Source organism: Acomys russatus, chromosome 12, assembly GCF_903995435.1.
Source record: "Acomys russatus chromosome 12, mAcoRus1.1, whole genome shotgun sequence".
Classification (NCBI taxonomy): domain Eukaryota; kingdom Metazoa; phylum Chordata; class Mammalia; order Rodentia; family Muridae; genus Acomys; species Acomys russatus.
Genome location: NC_067148.1, coordinates 58960042 through 58983597, shown reverse-complemented (window position 1 = coordinate 58983597; position 23556 = coordinate 58960042). Strand labels below are relative to the sequence as shown.

The 23556-nt window shown below is 49.5% G+C and overlaps 1 protein-coding gene across 1 annotated transcript; it reads left to right on the top strand.

Annotated features, from left to right (window-relative positions):
• Nucleotides 1-3483: 3483 nt before the first annotated feature.
• On the top strand, nt 3484-19354 carry Myl12b (myosin light chain 12B). The gene is made up of 4 exons (XM_051154494.1): nt 3484-3643; nt 15780-15978; nt 18017-18178; nt 18935-19354. Exons 2-4 carry the CDS (start codon nt 15795-15797, stop codon nt 19105-19107), a joined length of 519 nt encoding a protein of 172 aa, XP_051010451.1. The 5' UTR covers nt 3484-3643; nt 15780-15794; the 3' UTR covers nt 19108-19354.
• The last annotated feature ends 4202 nt before the right edge of the window (nt 19355-23556 follow it).

The following is a 23556-nucleotide window of genomic DNA, read 5'->3' as shown; positions in this document are numbered from 1 at the left end:
GGGAGGAGGGAGGACGGTTCTGTTAGGTCAGAGACAGGGGTAGAGAGGTTTAAAGGAGCCCACTAGATTGGGCATGCCTCAGCAGCTAGGTAGTTTTGAATGTAGAAACCATAGTGAAAAAATACAGTGAATAATGCTGAAGTTTCGGGCCCTGGCAGACCCGATTTTTTCCTCTCTTCTCTCGTTTTCCTTCCTTTTCCAGGGCTTCTTTGGCTTTCTGGAAACTCAACTCTGTAGACCAGGCTGAACTCAGGTGGCCTGCCCTCCCGGCCTGCCTTTGTCTCCCTAGCACTGGGATTAAACCTATCCTGCCATTTTTAAGTCCCAGCTTTGCTACACCTCCACTTTATGGCCTTGGGCAAGCTGTTTAATCTTTGGTGACCTATTTGTTCATTTATAAAATGAAGTAATGCTGTTCATAATGGTATCTTAACGATTAAAAGCAGCATTTATCTGAAGGTGGGTGTGCTTGAATAAATTCCACCCGGTACCCAAGTAGATCTGTGGCTAGGTTGTTTTAAAATGCCATCTTCCTCATCTGAAATAAGAATTCTTCCAAGTTTGCTACAAAAGTTAGAAACATGAAAAAGAAAGGTGTGAATGCAGCAGATACTCAAATCGTACTTACTCTTGCTTTGCTCTCTAATGGGTTCCTGAAAGAATCCTGAAGGGAAGGCAAGGCTTAAGGGGCCTCTACTTAGAGACGAAGTCTTGTGGGGGGGGGGGGGGACCTGGCCCTCACATGATGCTTAGAGATGAAGTCTTGTATATGGGGGAGGGGGGAGCCTGGCTTTTACATGGTCCTTAGAGACGAAGTCTTGTATATCGGGGGGGGGGGGGGGGGGGGGGGACCTGGCCCTTACATGATCCTTAGAGATGAAGTCTTTTATATGGGGGTGGGGTGGGGGGTGGGGAGCCTGGCCCTTACATGGTCCTTAGAGATGAAGTCTTTTATATGGGGGTGGGGTGGGGGGTAGGGAGCCTGGCTCTTACATGGTCCTTAGAGATGAAGTCTTGGGGGGAGGTGCTTATCCTTACATGATCCTTAGATATGAAATCTTGTATATGGGGGATGGGTGGGACCTGGCCCTCACATGATCCTTAGAGATGAAGTCTTGTATGGGGATGGGGGGTGGGGGGGCCTGGCCCATTCATGAACCTTAGAGATATGAAGTCTTGTATGGGGGGGGGGAGCCTGGCCCTTACATGATCCTTAGAAATGAAGTCTTATATATTGGGGGTGTTAGCCTGGCCCTTACACAATCCTTTGAGATGAAGTCTTGTATATTAGGGGGGCAGGGGGAGACTGGCCCTTACATGAGTGCTGGGAATTCTAACTTGGGCCATCTATCTTGCATAGCACCTCTCAGCCACTGACACACTTCCCCAGCTGCACTCTGTTTTTTAGAGGGGCTTTTGCCGTGTTAAGCTTGCCTGTTTCTGTGCCACTGGGATGCCAGGATTAAAGGCAGGTGCCACCATCTCCTGCTTAGTCACTGACCTTACATTGCCTAGGGTGGGGATTTAGGAAGTGGTCATAGACTTGGAAGAGTCCTACAACAAACTGTTGAAGAGCCAGAATCCTATAAGAAACATAAGTATTTAAGCAGTGACTCTTAAGGACAGATGGTATCAAAGGAAAAGAATAAATACTCATGACTAGAAATAGCATCAGCATTACCTAGTACATATGAAAAACAAATTATTTTCCACCTCTGACCTACTCAATACCAGTACCAGATTTTCAGGCACCGACTTAGAGCCACTCTCAATTTATTCTGGGACTTATTTTATTTTACATTTTATCTGTGTGTGGAGCTCAGAGGACAACTTGGACAAGTTGGTTTTCTTTGTGGGTCCTGAGAATCTAACTGTCAGGCTTGGTCCTGCCGGCCCCTAGGATGTTTTTGTGTTGTAAGAAAACCACTGTGTGACAATAGTGCATCAAAGTGCTTTGTACTGCTGGGCGTGAGTGGTATTCCTACCTTCTGGAAATCTCTCTTTTTTTTTTTTTTTTTTTTTTTTTGAGGGGGGAGAGAAGTTCAAGACAAGGTTTCTCTGTATGGTCTTAGCTGTCTTGGAACTAGCTCTGTAGACCAGGCTGTCCTCTAACTCACAGAGATCCTCCTGCCTCTCCCTCCTAACCCTGAGGGCTGGAGTTGAGGGCATGCTCCACCACCGCCGACCTGGAATTTCTGATCAGATTGAGAGAGAGAGAGAGAGAGAGAGAGAGAGAGAGAGAGAGAGAGAGAGAGAGAGAGGAGAGGAGAGGGAGGGGGAGGGAGGGAGGGGGGGAGGGAGGGAGGGAGAGACAGAGAGAGGAGGAGAGAGAGAGAGAGAGAGAGAGAGAGAGAGAGAGAGAGAGAGAGAGAGAGAGAGAGAGAGAGAGAGAGAGAGGGAGGGGTGTTCAATCAAGACTGCGGCTACAGGGCTGGGGAGATGGCTCAGAAGTTAAGAGCACTGCCTGCTCTTGCAATTCCCAGCAAGCACATGGTGCCCTCTTTTGGTCTGTAGGCGTACATGCAGGCAGAACACTGTACACAATAAATAAATAATAAATAAATAAACCTTTTTAAAAAAGACTGCTGCTAGCCGGGCGTGGTGGCGCACGCCTTTAATCCCAGCACTCGGGAGGCAGAGGCAGGCGGATCGCTGTGAGTTCGAGGCCAGCCTCGTCTACAAAGTGAGTCCAGGATGGCCAAGGCTACACAGAGAAACCCTGTCTCGAAAAAAACCAAAAAAAAAAAAAAAAAAAAAAACCAAAAAAAAAAAAAAAAAAAAAAAAAAAAAAAAGACTGCGGCTAGATTGACTATCCATTATTTCAAAAGAGTGATACCTAGATGCTCACTCCGGTGGGGGCGGGGAGTGGAATTGTCCGCAAGAATGCAGTCAAATCTTGTGCAGTGTGTGTGTGTTAATTCTATTATGTCTTTAAAAAACAACTCAAACCTTTCTTGTGATTGAAAGAGGAATGAGCCAGGCATTGGCTGAGGCCTGATTAATTTGCAAGTAGGAAATGGGGGAGAAAGTAAAGTGCAATTTCAAATAGGCGAAGGCGTTGCCTGAGCTCCGGGGAGGAGAGCTCGGCCGCCGCCCTCTTTGGTATAGCGTTCCTCCTCTAGAAAACTGTGTCTGAAACTCAACTAGGCCGACCGCCCTCTGCTAACTCAGGCAACCTCGGACTGGCCGCCGCCGGCACCAGGGGACCCCAAAACCAGGGGGGCGGACCGCAGCCCACCCGGGTCACATTCCAGCGCTGGCGCTCCGCCCTCGGCCCGGGGAATGCGGAAGGACCGCGGGAACCGGCGCGGGGAGCCGGGGGACGCCGTTGGGCGGGGGGCGGCTGCGGCAGGGGGATGCCGCCGTGCAGGTGAGCTGGGCAACCGGCGCTCAGGGCTACCGGGGACTGAGCTCGTCGGAGCGCGCGGCCAGGTTAGCCGCTGTCCCTCCCTGGCTGCGGGGCCCTGGGTCCCACCGACCGCCAGCAGCATCCCCCTGCCGCAGTTGGTCGCGCCGAGCTAGCCGGTGCTCCTTCCGCCCCGCCCCCGGGCCGGAAGTGCGGCGCCGCCACCGTCCCGCATCCCTCCGCTGGTCGCAGTCTCCGGCCGGGTCCTCGGGTTCGCGCGTGCAGCGTCGGATCTGGTGAGTGGACCCCGGCCCCGCGGGGCGCCCCCACCCCCAGGTCGCGTCCGCCCCTCTCCGGCCGGCGGGCTCGGGCGGGACGAGGCCCTGGCGCGGCTCCTGGGCTGCGGACTCCCGCCGAGGCCCCGGCCCTGCCTGCTCGCCGCCTGCACGGCTGACACCTGGCGCCCGGCTGCGGGCACCTGCGGCGGCTGCGGGCTGGGTGTCCGCTCCGCTGCGCGCGCCGGTTCTGGGCGCGTTGGGGGAGGAGAAGCGGCTGCGCGGTTCCTGCCCGAGGGAGCCGCGAGCCGGAACTAGAGCCCGCAGTTAGACGCAAAAAAGGGCCGGTTTCCACAGTCCTACTGCGTCTTGCAGATATTTAGTTCATTGTTAGGAAAGGGCAATGCAAAGAAAGTGTGAAGAATTGGGGACTTACTGAGCAAGGGCTCCTTGCGGGAGACCTGGGCGGATCTCTGGTGGGAGGCAACGGGAGCAAAAGCTCCAAAGGTGAGAGTCGTATCGTGTGTTCAGGAAGCACAGGACACCAGCCCGGATGGAGGAGAACAGTAACGAACACTCGCTGGGAATGAGGAAGGTGCCCTGGGCGAGGGCCTGTAAAATAAAAGTAGTTAGCTAAGTTAGGCCTTTTTATAGGTGTGTTGAAATTTTGACCAGAAGTGAGATTTTACGTAAGAGGCCTTAGGGAGTCACTTGGATTCCTCTATAAGGAAGTAACAATGATCAGGTTGACAGCTTTTGTTAAAGATGGCTTTGCTGTAGTCCTCTGCGTTAGGGAAACATCACAGCGTTTTCTAATTCAATAGACCCCTTTAGTTTATGGTCGTTGAAAGTGTTACCCTGAAAGGTGAGGCATTTGAAGAAGTCATATGATGTCAGCAAAAATTTTTGTATACCCTCTCACTTCTACACACACAAACACATGCACACGCGCACACACCCCTGATCACTTCCTGTCTGAGTGCACGGCTTTTTGTTTGTTTTGGATACTGTGTTAAATAAGACGCATTCTATGATTGCCCCTCTGTGTTTGTGCTTCAGTGAGGCTGCGACCACTGGACTGCAGCTTCTGAAGGACACATGTCCGGGTGATGGGGGCCAAGGTTAGGAAGGCCGGGGTGGGTCCAGCGTCCCCACTTCCCCAAGGTGGAGAGATACCAGCTGTCTAGGTATGGAGAGTTTCATACCTGGTTACCAGCATCTTTGATTGGGCTCTGACAAGTTCCACACCACAGGCGAATCGGATTTCCCTTCCTCCCTCAGAAGGCAGAAGGCAGAAAACAGGAGAAAGAGTATTCAAAACTCACTGTGTGCAAGGGAGGGAGAAAGACAGGAAACCAAGTCAGCCTCAGCAAGCTTGTTCGCTGTTTGTTGGGGATGGGTTGGGGGGGCGTGTCTGCAGTTTTAGAGGAAGATTATACAATTTTTAGAGGATCTAGGCTTGTTCCCAGTCATGGTAGGAAGGTAGCCTTGGCTACTCCGTTCTTTGTGCTGTGCCTTCCATGGGCAGGTCCTCAGACTTTGGAAGAGAAAAGTGGTCAGTCAGAGAGGCGCCTCTTTGGTTCAGAATATTCCTCATGGCAGGCATCATTTCTGAGCCCCAGGGTACATGCTGGCCTTGCGGGGTTGCGTCAGCTGAAACTGTCGTGGTGGGCTGTGTCCTGTGACTGGATCTCCTAGGTGTATGTCCTGCCACTTGCTAGCTTTTGTCTGGGAAATCGGTACCACAACAGCCTGCATTATCAGCTGTTGTGACGGCTAGTTGTTAGTGCATGTGGTACGCTCACTCTGGTACGCCCGTAGTTCAGCCTGTGTTGATAATGTTCCTTCCAAGTGTTCAGCAAAGGGTAACTGGCTGGTGGGTTTTGTGAAGTTGTCTCTTGAAAATGAGACTGGCCAAGTGTATGCCGACCCGTTGGTAGACTGGACAAAAAGCCTTATTTTAGGAGTGCTCAAGTCCATGAACATTTGTGTATGGAATATTGTTTGTGATGGGAAGAAACTAATTGTATGTATGTCCTGGCTTACCCGGTATTTATGTGGCACCTGCCATGTACAAGGCAGTCTCCTAGACACTATAATCCAAGCAAATAGGCAAAAGGCTTTTAAAAAATATTTGTAAATTCTATGGCCATGGCTGGGTGGTGGCGGCAGCAGTGCACACCTTTAACCCTAGCACTCTGGAGGCAGAGGCAGGGGGATTTCTGAGGCCAGCCTGGTCTCCAGAGCAAGTTCTAGGACAGCCAGTGCTACATAGAGAAACCGTGACTCAAAAAACAAAAACAAAAATTGTATGGTAATGTAATTCTACTCATTAGTAGAAAAGAGTAAAAGGTTGGGTGGGTGTTCAGCTCCCAGCACTGTGCTGAGGCCCTGGGTGTTCAGCTCCTGGCACTGTGCTGAGGCCCTGGGTGTTCAGCTCCCCGCGCTGTGCTGAGGCCCTGGGTGTTCAGCTCCTGGCACTGTGCTGAGGCCCTGGGTGTTCAGCTCCCCGCGCTGTGCTGAGGCCCTGGGTTTGATTCCCACACACTCAGAAACTTTTTGTTTGTTTGTTTGTTTTTCGAGACAGGGTCTCTCTGTGTAGTCTTGGCTGTCCTGGACTCACTTTGTAGTCCAGGCTGGCCTGGAACCCACAGCGATCTGCCTGCCTCTGCCTCCCAAGTGCTGGAATTAAAGGCGTGCGCCACCATGCCTGGCCAGAAACATTTTTTAAAAGAGGAGGAGGACAATCATAAACTAGACACAATGAGTCAGTTTTAGAAATAATACATTTAAAGAAGTCAAGCCTGGAGGACCCGAGGAAGGATGCTTAATTCTCATTAGGAAGAGCAAATAGAACAGACACTGGAGCCGGGTGGTGGTGCACGCCTTTAATCCCAGCACTCCGGAGGCAGAGGCAGGCAGATCTCTGTGAGTTTGAGACCAGCGTGGTCTACAAAGCGAGTCCAGGAGAGCCATGGCTATACAGAGAAACTCTGTCGGGAAAAACCAAAAAAAAAAAAAAAAAAGACAGAGAGAGAGAGAGAGACACTGGAAGCAGTTGAAGAGAGGGAGCAGGACAGGAGCCGCCACCCATGGAGGTCCTCGGAAGGACTCCACCCAGTGAAGGATGGAAGCAGATGCTGAGACTCACAGCCAAACTTTGGGGTGGAGCGCAGCAAGTCTTATGGAAGAGATGGGGGATAGAAGGACCTGGAGGGGACAGGAGCTCCACAGCGAGACCAACGGAGCCAACGGATCTGGATGGAGGAGGGGCTGCTGCAGAGCCTGATGCACCAACCAAGGACCATGCATGGTTAGGACCTAGACCCTCTGCTCAGATGGAGTAGATAGGCAGCACAGTCTCCTTGTGGGTCCCATAATATGGGGAGTAGGGACTACTTCTGAGATGGACTCTGGCCCCCACATGTTGGTCACTTCCACCTGGCAGGGCAGCTTTGCCAGCCCACAGAGGAAGAGGATTCAGGCAGCCCAGATGAGATTTGATAGGCTGAGGCCAGATGGTAGGGGAGGAGGGCTCCTCCTTTCTGAGGAATAGGGAGCAGGGGAGGGGGGATGGGGGGCCCCCGGGAGGGGACAAAGGAGGGGCTGCAATCGGGCTGTAAAGTGAGCAAATTAAAAATAAATAAAAAAAGTCAGGCCGACATAAGCATATGATCATCATTTGATTTAAAGAAACCCAGACCAGAGCAGTCAAGGTCGCAAATACCTCTAATCTCAGCACTCTGGGAGCTGAGGCAGAGTCCTGAGTTTGAGCTCAGCCTTGTCTATGTAGTAAGGGTTGTCTCAAAAAAGAAAAAGAAATTCAATCAAGATTTGCTGGGGGCGGGGGGTGGTGTGTGTGAGGTACACAGTTGACTTCTGGGGCTTTCTGGGATGATGTTAACATCTGTGACTTCCCTGGGTTCTTCCCTGGGTGTTCAGTTACGGTAAGTATGTGAGGTTAGTTTTGTGAAGCATTTTAATTTGATTATGTACTGATTTCCCTTATTGCTGCTTTCAAATCTTGTCTATGCTAATTATGTGAGGATCCCTGTGAAATTCTGACAGACACTGGGAAACATGAAATGAAATTTTTAAAGGTTTCTGCCCTCCATACCTCCTCCTGTGAATGTGCTGACAAATCAAGAACCTGTCACTGCACAGTCCCTATAGTGAGCATCTGTCCTGGGCACCTCAGCATCCGTCCTAGTGAGTCCCCACCGTGAGCATCTGTCCTGGGCACCTCAGCATCCGTCCTAGTGAGTCCCCACCGTGAGCATCTGTCCTGGGCACCTCAGCATCCGTCCTAGCGAGGCTGGGCTAGAACTAGAACTCTTTCTGCTGTAAAGATTTAATTATGTGCATGGGCGGACTGTGTGCGTGTGAGTGGATGAAGGTGCCACAGAGGCCTTACACCCCGGGAGCTGCGGTTGCCCATCTTGGCTCTCTGCTAGAGCCGCGTGCACTCTGACTGAGCCGGCTCTCCAGCCCACAAAACCAGTCCCACCCTTTTCTTCTCCTTAATTGGCTCACAGTCACTAGAAACTTTTATTTTTAGATTTTTATGGTTTGTGTTGTTTGTAGCTCAGGCTAGACTCAAATTTGGGCAATCCTCTCCTCCTTCCTCGGCCTGGAGAGTACAGAGACTGCAGGTGTGCGGTGCCACACCCACCTTGAGTGGTACCTTTGTGATACATATTTTTCAACCAGCATTTAAGCACATTCAAGGACAAAACTTTGAAGAAAGCTGCAATTAGCAAACGAGAAAGACCTGCAAAGCAGTAGAGGAGTAGGAAATAGGATAGCGGTGACGCCGGAGGGGAGAGAAGAGTGGTGTGGGAGAGACAGTACAGATCCGGAAGTTCTATTGTGGTTACGTTTTCTGACCAGAAATAGAAAATCCCCTGGCCACCTGGCTGGTCCTTTTGAACTTTCTGGAATTCTGTGACTCTAATCCCAAAACAAAAATGCTTCCTCATCTCGCTATTAAAGAAGTCACAGAACTGGGGGCATTGCTGCTTTCCCGTTTATAACAACAAATCACTCTCAGTTTTGTTTTGAGCACGTATAGGGCAATGCCTGGGTTTTGTTGCTGTTGTTTTGGGGTTTTTTGTTTTGTTTTGTTTTGAGATAAGGTCTTTAGCTTGCCTCCAGCTTGCCTGGAATCTGAGGCGTGTGCCACCACACCTGGCTTATAAATCCCAGTCTTTGAAAGCCAGGAATCCCTGGGTAGTTGACTCCTGTGTGGTTGTCTCCACTGTGGCTCACTCACTTGGCTGGCCAGTTGCTGCCGGCTTCCCGTAGAAGGCCTCAGCTCCTTGCCACCCTGTGCAGATAGACTCACAGCAGGGCAAGCAGTGTCTGCCAGCCGCCATCATCTCATATCCCACCATTGCTCACACAGGTCCACTCTGCTCGGCCGCTGTGCAGTGACAGCTGTCCAGGTCATGTTGGGGCCTGGCTATCACCTTGGCAAGGCGGGGAGGAATTTCAGTGCCACCAGGAACCACGCACTGTGTGTGCGTGTGTGTGTGGGGGGGCTTGTGCTCATTGAGTACTCATCACTCCAGGAATCTGGGTGTGCTGATCTAGTGATTCCTTCTGCCACTGTTCAAGATGTCTGAAGTTCAGGTTTTTAAGTAAGTATCACATTTAAAAAAAAAAAAAAAGGCAAGCTAATTTTTAAAGAGCTATCTTAAAGGTCATCTTGGGGGCTCTAAACAAGCCTTCCTGCAGACTACATACAATTTGCTAGCTGCCAGTTATTGGCTGTGAGCTACCTCTCAGTATGTGTGCATGTGTGCACATGCATGTGGGGGCCAAAGGACTGGTGCCATTCCTCAGGTGTGTTCACTTCTCTTTGAGACGTAGCCTCCCACCATCTCATCACTGCCCTGCGTGCATCACCAGTCACAGGTCTTAGGCTCGAACTCAGTTCCTCGTGCTCAAAGGGTAAGCGGCCACTGAGCTGTCCTCCTAGCCCATGAGCTGCCCCCTATGTGGCTGAGGAAAATGGGGTAACTAAAGTAGCCAAAGGTCAAGCAGCTGCTCATGCCAGAACTGGAGGTGGAGTCCAGGCCTCCTGTATCACCATTTGCCCGAAACGAGCAGCTTTGAGGAGCCTGGGGAAGCAGGAGACGTGTAAAGCCAGTGCCGAGGGAAGGGTCTCAACCTTAGCTATAAGCTGGAATTGCCTATTGCATTGTAAAAATTTTATCTAATTACTTCATGTTTATGAGTGTTTTGCCTGCGTGTGTATCTAGGCACCACGTGCATGCCTGGGACTAGAGTTACACAGACAGTTGTGAGCCTCCGTGTGAGTGCTAGGAATTGAGCCCAGGTCGGCTGCAAGACAGCAAGTGCTCTTAGCCAATGAAACAACCCATGAAATTCTTGGCCTCCCCTCCCAGCATTCCCTTTCTGTGAGGGAGTGTCTAAGACTCTGGCATCGTTTTTTATAAGCTTCAGAGATGGTGCTGGGAGAGCAGTGTTCATTGGCCACATGGAGATAACAGGCACCTGGGGGAGCATCCGAGGGATGTTGGAGGCCATAGGCCGCCGCAGTATGCACTCTGAGCATCTTTACAAGCCTGAGGAAGCCGGGCAAGCAGAATGAGACTCACAGAGTTCTGCTTACTAATGGCATGTCCCTGAGCTTTGACTTGGACGTCAGACATCTGCATCACCTGTAAAGCCAGCTCCCCACATCCCCTCCTACGTGTGACCTGGCAATACAAGACCCCTTAGGTCACTGTGTTAGGAATGTGGGGAAATAATAAAGTGTATGAAGAGGAAGTGCCTGGTTTTTTGTTTTGTTTGTTTGTTTGTTTTTTATTAAAGGTAACTTGCATTCCGGGCTCTCTTATCTATATCTATGGCTGTAAATCTCCAGGCAGCGGGTTGGGTTAGGTGCCCCCCCACACACACAGACAAAGCACTTTCATTAATAATTGAACGTAAAGGTTTCTCTGTTAAGTCATGGCTAATGGAAGAAGATGCAGTCACTTATTGACCCAGTCTGACCTGCTACACTGCATGATGATCCAAGCTGTGGCTTCTACCTGCCAGTCACTGCTGGGACAGTGGCACTATCCGTGTAGTTTCTCTGGGACAGTGGCACTATCCGTGTGGTTTCTCTGGGACAGTGGCACTATCCGTGTGGTTTCTCTGGGACAGTGGCACTATCCGTGTGGTTTCTCTGGGACAGTGGCACTATCCGTGTGGTTTCTGTGGGACAGTGGAGCTACCTGTGTGGTTTCTCTGGGACAGTGGCACTATCCATAGTCTCTTTACTATAGTTAGGATTTCTATGAGAATACCACTTGTCTGTGATCCGAGTGCAGAGGCTGCTCAGAGACCATGCTTGCCTCCGTTGGTCACTGAAAGGTTCTAAGTGAGTTAAAATAACTAGGAGAGACATTAGCATGAAAGAGGGAGTACGTACATAGAAATTCCCTCTAGTAGGGTTGAGCATGGCTGATGTGGGGAGGTATTTAATGTCCAGTCTGCACTTGCATATTTTGAAGGCAGGAAGTTTCATTTAGTGCCAGGCTCTTAAACCTTTTCACTCATATTTTTTTTTTCTCCTGAGAATGAGGATAGATCGATCGATAGATAGATAGATAGACAGACAGACACATACATATATACATACATACATACATACATCCAATGATACATAGAATACTTGGTGCTGATGCAGTGTCTCAGTGCATGAAGGCCATTTCTGTCCAGTCTGACAACAGCCTCTGTTTCATCCCCAAAGCCCATGTGGTGGGAGGAAACCGATTTCAAGCGTCCCCTGATAGCCATGTGCATGCATAGGCACACACAAAGAAAGATTGCTTTTTAAAAACACCAAGTGTGGCAGTGCATGTTTGTGGCACTGGAGAGGCGAGAGTACGTCGACGTGAGGGATGGAGATGGGGCTCTTCATGCTGGCAGAGAATGAGGAGGTGAGCACACAGAGGACTCTACTGGTTCACGGGGGAGGGTGACTCCTGGCTTCCTGGCTGAGAAATCTGAAAGCTGGGAAGGTGGGAGAGGGGATGGTGGACTCCGTTTTCAGCGTGCTGGTTTTGCGGTGTCTGTGGGATGTCCCAGTGGGCGTGTTTCCCGGGCAGCTGGAGTTGACTCTGGAGCACCAGGTGAAGTGCCCGCCTGGAGGTGGCGGCTCGGAGCCGGATGCTGAGCTATGAGACCATGTAAGAGCTTTATGCCATGTAGGGGAATTTTGATGCAACTAAGTGGCAGAGACTGGCTTGGAGGCTACACACTCATGGATCCCAGTGTGGTGGTATATGCCTGCAGCGTACTGGGGAGGAAGGAGGGTAGAGAATTCTAGACCAGCTTGGGATGCATCATGAACCCTGTCAGAAATGCCAGGACATGAAAAACCCCAATGTTTAAGCGAGTGGAGAAGACAATCCAGGAGGGCTGATCCTGGGAGTGGAGAGCTGAGACTGTAGTGGGGCACAGCGTCCCCAGAGTCCAGCCTAGGCCTGTGTCAGGCACAGTAGAGCCCAGAGAAAGACAGTTTGAAGCAGTTGCTGGGGCTGGAGTGAGGAGGAGTCGGGAAAGTGGAGAAAGCCTAGACAGTCAGATTATAGTTCATACACCTTTGCTCGCTTTTCAACTCCTGTGTATGTTTAATTTTTATAAATGCCGAGTGTGTGTGTGTGTATTTGTACGTCTGAGGATTGAACCCAGGACCTTGAACATATGGGCTCTACCACTAAGTTATCCCCAACCCTAAAAATCTAAATCTCCCAGCACTTAGATGGAGGGAAGAGGATCGTAAATACTGAAAGAGTATGTAAAAGCGAGAGTGCGCTACAGCGCGACAGGCGGTCAGTGACCGCGTTCTCACCCCTCAGCCTCCTTCCCGTTTCCTTTTGGAGACCAGACTGCCGCAGCAGCGGAGGCCGTGTGCCACTGCCCCTCCCAGACTGCTGCACTAGGGGAGGCCGTGTGCCACTGCCCCTCCCAGACTGCTGCACTAGGGGAGGCCGTGTGCCACTGCCCCTCCCAGACTGCTGCACTAGGGGAGGCCGTGTGCCACTGCCCCTCCCAGACTGCCGCAGCAGCGGAGGCCGTGTGCCACTGCCCCTCCCAGACTGCTGCACTAGGGGAGGCCGTGTGCCACTGCCCCTCCCAGACTGCTGCACTAGGGGAGGCCGTGTGCCACTGCCCCTCGGTTTTTTTTCACTAATCACACTCCCTGATCAAATCTTTCCATTTGGTCCTGTCTTGTCATTGCCTTCTTGAAGAACGCTAATTAAACCTCACAGATGTTTAATGTAGGATACATTTAGCATGATACAACTGACACATTGTTTTTTAAATAAAATTACTCTTTAGTAACTTTGCAAAAACAACTGGCTAATGGAACTTATCTGTGCCTTTAGGCTGCTAGTATCTATGAAATCTTGAAATACGATCAGTACTTTTCACATGAGAAAAGCTTTGAGCTAACAGTTTCAGGGTGTGTGTAAAGCATTAAGATACTCAGTAGGGGCTGGAGCTCATTGGGCAAGCATGTTATAACATGCATGCTGGAGATATAGCTCATTGTGCGAATATGTTATAACATGCATGCAGGAGGTATAGCTCATTGGGAGAACATGTTATAGCACGCATGGTGGAGGTATAGCTCATTGGGAGAACATGTTATAACATGCATGAAAGCCTGGGTTTAAGCCTATTCTGGCTAGGTTTAATTAAACTTGACACAAGCTAGAGTCATCTGAGAGGAGGGGACCTCAATTGAGACAATGCATCCATAAGATGGGCTGCAGACCATTTTCTTAGTTAGTGATTGATAGGGGAGGGCCCAGCCCATTGTGGGTGGTGCCATCCCTGGGCAGGTGGCCCTATGTTCTACAAAAAAAGCAGGCTGAACAAGCTATGGGAAGCAAACTAGTAAGATGGGCCCTTCCATGGCCTCTGCATCAGCCCCTGCCTGCAGGTCCCTGCCTGTGTGAGCCCCTGCTCTGGCTTCCCTCAGTGATAGACTGTGTAAGCCAAATACACTGTATCCTCCCTAAGTTGCTTTTAGTCACGGTGTTTTATCACCCCAATTGCAATCCTAGGTAAGACAAGGCCCTAGCAGCAGCAGCCAGAAAAGAGAAAGAAAAGTCAAAATCATAGCTAGTAGACCACATTCTATTCTTCATTTCACTTCAATATAACTATAGTCAAATATCAAGCTAAGTTACAGGAAGGAGAAGAAAAATTAACATTATGCAGAACAGATACAAGGGGAAGGCAAGGTGTTGGGATGATGAAAGTTGATGCCATGAAGCGAGTATAAATCAAAACTGACCCTCAAAATCAAGCTAAGCTCAGAAGAGACACTGAATAGAAAGTGCAAAGCCAGAAGTCCTTCCTGTTGACCAGCTAGCATGGCTAGAGTTCTGGCTGGTCTTTATCAGCTAGACAAAAACACAGCAGGAAAGTTATGTACGGCTAGTCCTTTGTGATTCATTTGAACCTGACCTCTAACTCCAAAGCTGGCATGATAGTGGGGTGTCCTGCTTGCAGTTCTGCATTGTCCTCTAGTGGGATGGATTCTGAGACCTGCTCTGTCCGGCAGTCTCAGTGCTCTGCAGACAACATGGGGTTCATTTACACAGAACCAGATAGAACAGCTTACCGCAGACCAAGACTGTGTGCCATATACCTTTGAACATGCTGCTGTTGACCAAAGCACTGCCATGCATGCATTTACGTCGTTTAAAATGCAGCCAGGGCATGTACCATGCCTGCAGCCCCAGCACTCGAGACAGAGATGGGAGGACCAAGGCTTTAAGGTACCCTGAGCTACGTACTGAATTCAGGGTGAGCCTCAACTCCATGACACCCTATTTGCAAATAGACATGGGAATTATCATCTGTTTGCCAGCTAAAATTAAGTTGCTGGTGGCTGTCAGAGTGGAGGTAACAGCGAAGCCTCCACACGGGAAGATGATGAAGAGGGACAGCTAAGGGGATGTGGGGACGTGAGGGCTGCATGGGTTCTGTTTGGTTGAGACAGGGTTTCTCTGTGCAGCCCTGCCTGTCCTGGGACTCGCTCTGTAGACCAGGCTGGCCTCGAACTCGGAGATCTCCTGCCTCTGCCTCCCGAGTGCTGGGATTAAAGGCGTGCGCCACCATGTCCAGCAGATGATGTGTTTTAAAGGTGAACACCATATCTGGCTACCTTAGTCCTGTGTACAGTGTATGCTTAGTTCTCACCATTGCATTATAATAGGTAGAATATCTGGATGATGAAAATTTGGGGTTCTGAGAGATTTTTCATATTGGTAGTAGAGAGTACCTGTCATATTTGGTGGTTGTGAGGGCTAAATGGGAAAACCCAGCCTGGCGACTGTAAGAGGTTTATATGCTGGGGCTCTGCTCCTTCAGAGAAGTGCTTGGCACGCGGTGCTCAGCCTCTGTGGTTCCGTGTTTTCCTAGAACTCCCAGTGGGTTAGTCTTGGGGCCAGGGACACGGCTCAGTGGTTAGGAGCTCACCTGCTCTGCGTTGGGAGTGTGTTCAGTTCCCTGTAACTGCAACCCCAGGGGCTCCAGCACCCTTCTCTGGCCTCCATGGGCACCTGCACTCGTGTGCTCACACCCATACACAGACATAAACAAAAACACACAGAATTAAAAATAAAAGCTAAAACTTAAACGAAATTAGTCTTGCTGGGTGGTGGTCGCCCACACCTTGAATTCCAGCACTCATAGAGGCAGAGCTTAGGCCTGGACTGCTACAGAGTTCCAGGAGAGAAAGGGCTCCGTAGAGAAAACGCTGTTTCAGAAAAGCAAATAGAACAAAAACGAAATTAGCTTGTGAAATGTGATGGAAAACATATTGATAAATTGTTAGCATATGCTTTCAAAATCCACTTTAACTGCCACATTGAAAATAAGCTTGGGTGCACTCATTCCTACCTTATCAAAGTAAATGTCTTTACTAAGATATTTTTACTCTAGCTGGGCATAGTGGCACACAGCTTTAATCCCAGCACGTAGGAGGCAGAGACAAACAGATCTTTGTGAGTTCCAGGGCTACACAGGGAGACCCCGTTTTTGAAAGGAAAGAAAAAGCTATTCTAGGTGTGTGTATACCCTTTTGCTTTGCGTATTATACGTTGTTTTTGTTTAATTTCAGATTTAAATCGCCACCATGTCGAGCAAAAAGGCAAAGACCAAGACCACCAAGAAGCGCCCTCAGCGGGCAACATCCAATGTGTTCGCCATGTTTGACCAGTCCCAGATCCAGGAGTTCAAAGAGGCCTTCAACATGATCGACCAGAACCGGGATGGCTTCATCGACAAGGAGGACTTGCACGACATGCTGGCTTCCCTAGGTAGCCTTTCATGTGCATTTTCCCTGGTGATAAACCGTCTCTGAATCATTTGTTTTGAGATTTAATCCTCGTCCCAAATGGCCTTTGAAAAGCTTTCAGGTGTTGGGGGGGGCCTTAGCAGGGCTGGGCCAGGCATGAGGGCGATCAGCCGCAGGGAAAGGGCCTGGCAGGTACTGTTTGGGTTAGCTAAGTAGATTGTGCCTGTGTGGGCCTGAAAGCTGTGCGCGCGCATGTGTGTGCATGTGTGAGTGCGCGTGTGTCTGTGTGTGTGTGTTGGTGGTGGCTAGATGTAAAGGATCAGAAGACGTAGTAACAAAAGCCACTAATAATGCACAGTGGGCAATAAATATCCAGTCAGTGGAAGACAGGTCATGAGCAAAGAGGTGACACAACTAACAATTGTCTGGGAAGGAAGGGCAATGTTACTCAAAAATGGACCCCAGGAAAAGAGATCCCCATAATGATCTTTCTTATGATTAAAAAAAAAGAGAGGAAAGAATTTAGTTTTTTTCTAAAAACCATAGATGGGATGGCTTAGCAAATAAAGGCGCACACTGTCAAAGCTGGTGCCCTCAGTGTGAGCCCCAGGATGGAGAGGCCTGGCTCCTGGAAACGTTCTCTGTCCTCAGCATGTACTCCATGACACTGGCGTGTGTGTGCGCGCACAGACACATGCGCACGCACACACAAACAAGATCCATTTTAGATCCCTGTTTCACTCTGAGAACTCTGTTGACTCTTTGGGCTACAGTCATTCCTGCCCTCGCTTCCCAGGGTGCTGCAGGACAGCCGGTTAGACGAGCAGACGGAAGGGCAGCTTTTTACTTGTGTTGTGTTGTGGTGTTTTGTTTTTCGAGACATGTGTCTCTGTGTAATAGCCCTGGCTATCCTGGACTCACTTTGTACCAGGCTGGCCTTGAACTCACAGTGATCTGCCTGCCTCTGCCTCCTGAGTGCACCACCACACCCAGCTTTTTTTTTTTTCCCCACTTGTTTTTCTTGCTCAGTGGCTCCATTAGCACAGGTGAGTTGAGGAGATAGGTGTGGTGGGGCAGAGAAACGTTCAGCCAGATCCTGGCTCAGACTGCCCGTCAGATCTCAGTCTGGTATAACTAGAGTTATAACTGGTATAAACTCAGATGTTTCCTTAGCTCTAAGGTCCCGTCAACACAGCTTTTCCTGTGTGTCAGCTTCATGGCTGCAGGGCCCTGTGAGATGCTGGTGTCAGCCTCCTCGAGGGTTAAGAGTCAAGGAGGCTGGGCGGGAGATGGCGCTACGTTCTGTGTCTGCAGTACTGGGTTTGGGGTCCAGTTCTTCCACCTCCCGGCTCCAGTGAACCGGTCTTCAAACTCCTTCTCCAAGACCTTTCCTTTGGGGAGCTCTGTAGCTACCACCCCTCCCCCACCCCTCCCCGACCCGCCTCGCTGTCGGGCGTTTTCCATGGGAATAGAGATCAAGGTTTCCCTTCACAAACAAGACTGTGCGCACTCGAGGTCACGCCTGGCACGGTGGGTCATCTGTCAGCATGCAGGAGGATGAGGCAAGAGGGTTGCACTTGGGGCCAGCAGTGCTTTCTTTAATATCGTCCAAAATAAACTGCCAGTCCCAACTGACCTAATTGTTTTAACCCAAATGATCAGCTTATAAATAGTTTTTAAGCTACCAATTTTCATACAACTGTATCATAATTAGAAACATTACTGTGGGTTTTCTCTTAATAACAACCCCCGGTGACCCACTACGGAAGAATCTGTGTTCAGCATGTGCCAATGTGGTGTTCCCCATCAACATTTGAGAGTTTTGGTTTTTTTAATGAAAAGTGTTAAGAAGCTGGAGCTTTTGTCTGATCCCTGGAATTCCTGTGGAAGGAGAGAACTGACTCCTGAGAGTCGTCCTCAGACCTCACACATGTGATGTGTGTGCACACGCAAAATAAATGTAATAAAAACCTTTTTAAAAAATACGTTTGGTAGCATAACAGTAGCCAAAGGATCCGGACTGAGGTGGTTTTGTCTTTGCCCCGTGTGCACTCTGACAGGGAAGAACCCCACTGACGCCTACCTGGACGCTATGATGAACGAGGCCCCGGGCCCCATCAACTTCACCATGTTCCTCACCATGTTTGGAGAGAAGTTGAACGGCACAGACCCTGAGGATGTCATCAGAAACGCCTTCGCTTGCTTTGACGAGGAAGCGACAGGTAACGGCGCCTCTGGCCTCTCATATCACCTGGTTCCTCCCTCGCTTGGTCCTCTCTTCCTGGCTGACTGAGCTGCGCTCCCTGCACTGCCGGTCCGGGTGGCACTCCCTTCTGTTCTGGGCAGCCACCTCTTACTCTGACTTGACTTTATATTTCTATACTATGTTTTTTGGTTTTATTTTGTATTTTCATTTACTTGTTTATTTATTTTCTAATTTTAGAGTAGTCTGTCTGCATGTACACCTACATGCCAGGAGAGGGCATCAGATCCCATTATAGATGGTCATGAGCCACCTTGTGAGTTGACCTCAGGACCTCTGGAAGAGCAGCCGGTGTTCTTAAAAACTGAGCCATCTCACTAGCCCAGTAGACTGTGGTTTTTAAGAAGATGTAAAATCTCCATTCTCTATATAAATGTTTTGCCTGTGTATATGTGTATGTAGCAGGTGCGTGCCTGGTGCCCTCAGAGGTCAGAAGAAGGCATAAGAGCCCTTGGAACCGAGGTTACAGATGGCTGTGAGCCACTATGTGCGGTGCTGGGAATTGAACCGCAGTCCTCTGGAAAGCAGTCGGAGCTCTTGCACTGAGCCATCTCTCCATTTCGAAGCTCTTCAGATCCTTTAATATTTACTAAAGCACTTGGAAGCGATTGGGAAGTGGGGGTTTGTGGCAGGTGGTGAGGCGGCGACGGCGCAGGCTGGTCCGACCTGGAACTGCCGTGGCCTCCTTGTGAGTCTGTCCTTTGTTCCCGTCCAGGCACCATCCAGGAGGACTACCTGAGGGAGCTGCTGACCACCATGGGCGACCGCTTCACAGACGAGGAGGTGGATGAGCTCTACCGGGAGGCCCCCATCGACAAGAAGGGCAACTTCAACTACATCGAGTTCACACGCATCCTCAAGCACGGCGCCAAGGACAAGGACGACTGAGGACGCCCGCTGGGCGTCCTGTGCGGTACCTTACTCACTGCGTTTCTCAGACACTCCTTCCACCTCCTAGGGCCCACTGCATGCCACTTAGGTTCACAGCTTTGCCTCTTTTCTAATGTATTTATTCCAGACCTTTCTGTCTCTTAGCACTTGTATAATCAGACTGGAAATGGGGACAATGCTGTAAATTGTATTGAAAATGAGATGCGAATAAAAATCAACAAATGTGAAAGCCCAGGAAAATATATCCGTATTTCTGGTATTTCTGGTTTTGCTGGATTTTTTACATTTTTTTACATAATAAAAATGTTATTTTGAAATAAAGATTATGCTGACTCAACTGGAGTATAAAACAAACAAGTGATAGTTTGGGGCAGTCCTTTCTTCACGTTCCCAACTTTGTAAAATTCAGACTTTATAACTTTCACGTCCCTGGGACAGTTCTTCAGAACTTTTAAATATACCTTGGCATCTTTAGGGCTAGTAATACACCTTGATCTTTATCTTGCTTCTGTGGCGGTGTCAGCTGAGGGCTGAGTATGGGCTGCTACGTGAAGGCTTCACTGGTGTAACATTAATTCTGAATCAGTGCCGTTCACTGTGTAGCACCACGCCTTCCTGGCTCCTGATGACGGGGTCATCACCAACCCTGCACTAGAGGGGAGGTGACTGCAGAGGACTGAACACGCTGACCTGAGCACACTGCACCTCAGCCACACCCCCAGCCTGCTCTGTAAATTGGGGTGGGCCTGGTCACTGTTGGTGAGAATAACGCTTCTCTCTTACTCCAGAGCTCACGGTACAGAAGCCAGGGCCTACAGAAAGCCCCAAGTGCCAGTGCTTTTTCATTACACTGGGGCAGAATTCAGTAATCATTGCTGACATCTAAAATCATCTTGGAGTAAAATAATTATTTGAAAATTTTTTCAGGAAATTAAGCACCAGGGAGAAAGCAAAAGACAAATGTTGTAAGCAGCCTGTGGTATGGATTGGTGGTAGTCCTTTGCAGAAGACAAATGTTACAAGCGGGCTGCGGTGTGGGTTGGTGGTAGTCCTGTACTCAGCGTATATAAGGCCCTATGTTCAAACCTCATTGGAAAGTTAAAGGATAAACATTAAAGCAACTACAGATGTGCTTGAGGACAGCTGCATAGAGTAGACTCACTGAGGGGAGGAGAGAGAGGCAGTGTTACTGAACGCCAGGGCAGGCACTGCTCACGGCCTGTGCCCTGCAGCTCAGTGCAGCACGCTGGGTGGCTTCTCCTGCTGTCCTTTCACTCGCTGTACTCTTCTGTCATCTTTTAAGGGAGCCAGCTGTTGCTGGGGGCGGGGTGGGGGACGAGAACAGTCAGGTGAGTGTTCGCGCTATGCTGCTGGAGCAATGGTACCACGTCTCACTGATGGAGATTTGGAAAAGCCGAAGCTCCCATCCAGAATACAAGCATTCGCCTGAGGCTCCTGTTCCCACTTAGAATCTGAGACTCGCCACAAGGTGTCACAAGAGAATTGTCATGTGGGTTAGACTAGGCAGAACAGACACCAGCCTGCTACCCGACGAGGCCACTGTTATTATAGGGCTCAGATTCTAGGCAGAGATGTAATAATTAATAGCAAATACATTGTGTGCTTGTGGCGAACCCTGCATGGCAGGATGTGGACAGAAACACCCCCAGGGAGCTATGGCCCAGTTGAGGTCTGTTTGACAAGAAGAGGGTCCCTATGCCAAAGGCAGGTGAGGCTGACCACTCACAGGAGCCGACTCCTCCCAAGCCACAGTGACAACAAGGAGAAGAGGAAGATACTCTCAACTCCATGATGTCGCTGGTTACAATCCACGTGGGGAATCCCTCCAGTTTAGGTAGGAAAACAACAACCAAACATGGTTTATGTTTGAAAAACTCATTGTTGCTGTGTGTAGAACAGTGGCAACGAGGAAGCAAGGCCACCTAGGGAACCCGCATCCAGAGACGCAGCCACTTGGCTCAGGCTAATGCGGACCTGGCTGTCTTCGGCCTGCTGACCCCCACTCCAGCTCGTTATCCCTGCCTCGGAGCCGTCTGTATGTTCATTGTATTGCTCTGCTAAAAGCAAGACGGGAAAGACGGGTGTAGGGTACCAGGAGGTATGTTCAATGTTTAAGACAAAGCAACATCCATGTCCAATAATAATACCCTTGTGTTGGACAAGGCTATCTCTTGAGAACTTTGCTGATCCTATAGCCATTGGAGCGTGTGTGTATAAACCTCTTAAGTGTCATGGCGGGGCCTGAGGGTTTGGCTCTTTGGTAGGGTTCTTGCCTCGTATTTACTTCTGAAGCCTTAGGTTCGGTTTCCAGCACTGCATAAAAATACAAAAGTGGCAGCACAGCCTGTGGCCTCAGCACTGGGAGGTGAGGGTGGGAGGACCAGAAGGTCAAGTCAAGGTCAGCTCGCCTGTGTAGTGTTTGAGGCCAGCCTGGGCTACATGAGTCTCCATAAGTAAAGTCCTGAGCATTTTTCTATGGGTACAGGAAAGAACAGAATCTGCCTCTAGGTGGAGACATGCCATTGTCTCCTGTCTTTTTTTTTTTTTTATGATTTAAAAAAAGTTTTTATTTTATGTGCACTGGTATTTTGCCCAAATGTATGTCTGTATGAGGGTGTCAAATCCTGTGGTGCTGGAGTTAGAGACAGTTGTGAGCTGCCATGTGGTTGCTAGGAATTGAACCTGGGTCCTCTGGAAGAGCAGATCATGCTCCACCACTGAGTGTCTCCAGCTCCACCTTTCACTGAGACCTGTGTTGCTCCTGTCCTGAATCTCTCACCTGCTGCTCCTGAGCTGTCACGAGGCTCTGCTAACCTGCCTCCTCTCTCAGTCCCAACTCTCAGAATGGCACAACCTTTTCCTTTTTCTTCCCTTCTGTCATCCTTTTGGATGCTGGCCAGAGCCCAAGCAAGCTTTTCCTGGGGCGTTGGGCTTCCTGACTTTCTCCTGCCGTGTGGCTGCTTGTCCACCACGTGGCTCATCTCCATGCGGTTTTTACTCTCTCCTCTCTCCTCCTCCAGGCAGCTGCCAGGGGCTACAGCTGCCTTCTCTTGGCGTTGTTGGTTTAAACTGTAACTCCATCCAGTTCCGGATGACCCAGCTCCCTCCTCTGGCTTCCTTGGGCACATGGTGAACAGCCACGCATGCAGACAAAACAGCCGTGCTCATATGTAAAATCACACTAAATTTTTAAATAAATGTTATGCCTTAAAAACCGTAAGCCCAGTCCTTGAAATATGAATGTAGGAAGTGCTGAGAAACCTGGTGTGGAAAGATCCCATGAGACTGTCACCTGAGAAACAGAATGAGCCAGTGAAAGTGTAGCACACACTGCAGTTTTGTTGTGTTGTGTTGTTTGGTTTGGTTTGTTTGTTTGTTTGTTTGTTTCAAGACAGGGTTTCTCTGTGTAGCCCTGGCTGTCCTGGAACTCTGCAGACCAGGTTGGCCCACATACTCTAGTTTTGAAGAAAAAGCTCACGCATTGAAAAATGGTGACAAACACAGATTACACACATCACCTTTGTATTTGGTCTAAGCGGGAGTTTTCTTTTTAAAAGTTGTCAAGTGTAGTTCTTTGGAGACAATAATTACAAGTGTCACTAGGTGTCACTGTTATTCCTGCCTGGCAGTAAGCCATTCCTGAAGACTGAGCTGCCTGGTGACTGCATGGCCCCAGTGGTGCCGTCACCCTGTCAGAGTTCTTTGGAAAGAACAATTTTATGAAACACCCCTACAGGAAATTCATGCATCCATACATTCCAGATTTAGGGAGCGTTTCTGGGATTTCTTTTTTTTTTAGAGATACTCATAGCAAGTTTTTCCCTCCCTCTCTTCCACTCATCCATCATTAGTTCATGGATAAATATCTGTTAAGTGATTGGAAAGTCCTGGAAATCAGCTCTGGGGTCTTTGCTCTTCTAAAATCTAGTATTCATCCTCTCTCCCTCCCTTCCTCCTCCTCCTCCTCCTCCTTCTTCTTCCTCTCTCTCTCTCTCTCTCTCTCTCTCTCTCTCTCTCTCTCTTCCCTTCCCTCCCTCCTTTATGGGCTGACATTGAATTCCTGGATTTAACTACTTTAATCTCCCACGTAGCTGGGGCGGGGCTCACAGGCGTGTACCACCTCACTCAGGGTTAGGGCTCCACTCTCTTGGCCATGTGGGCAATTGAGCAAGTCTTCATCATTCCTGCTATTATCACATCTATTTTAGAGATGGGAGATGAAGGCCACAAGCCAGCAGATGTGTATGAAATTGTGTTGTAAAGTTATGCTTTATTTTGCTACCTCAAATATTTTGAGCATCATCTGTTTAATAGCTCTGTATAATGTACTCTACGAAGCCATGCAACCCAGACTCACGGCAGCAACACCACACGCACCACTCTCCCAGAATTATACCAGGAAAAATTACCAAGTGAATAAAAGAC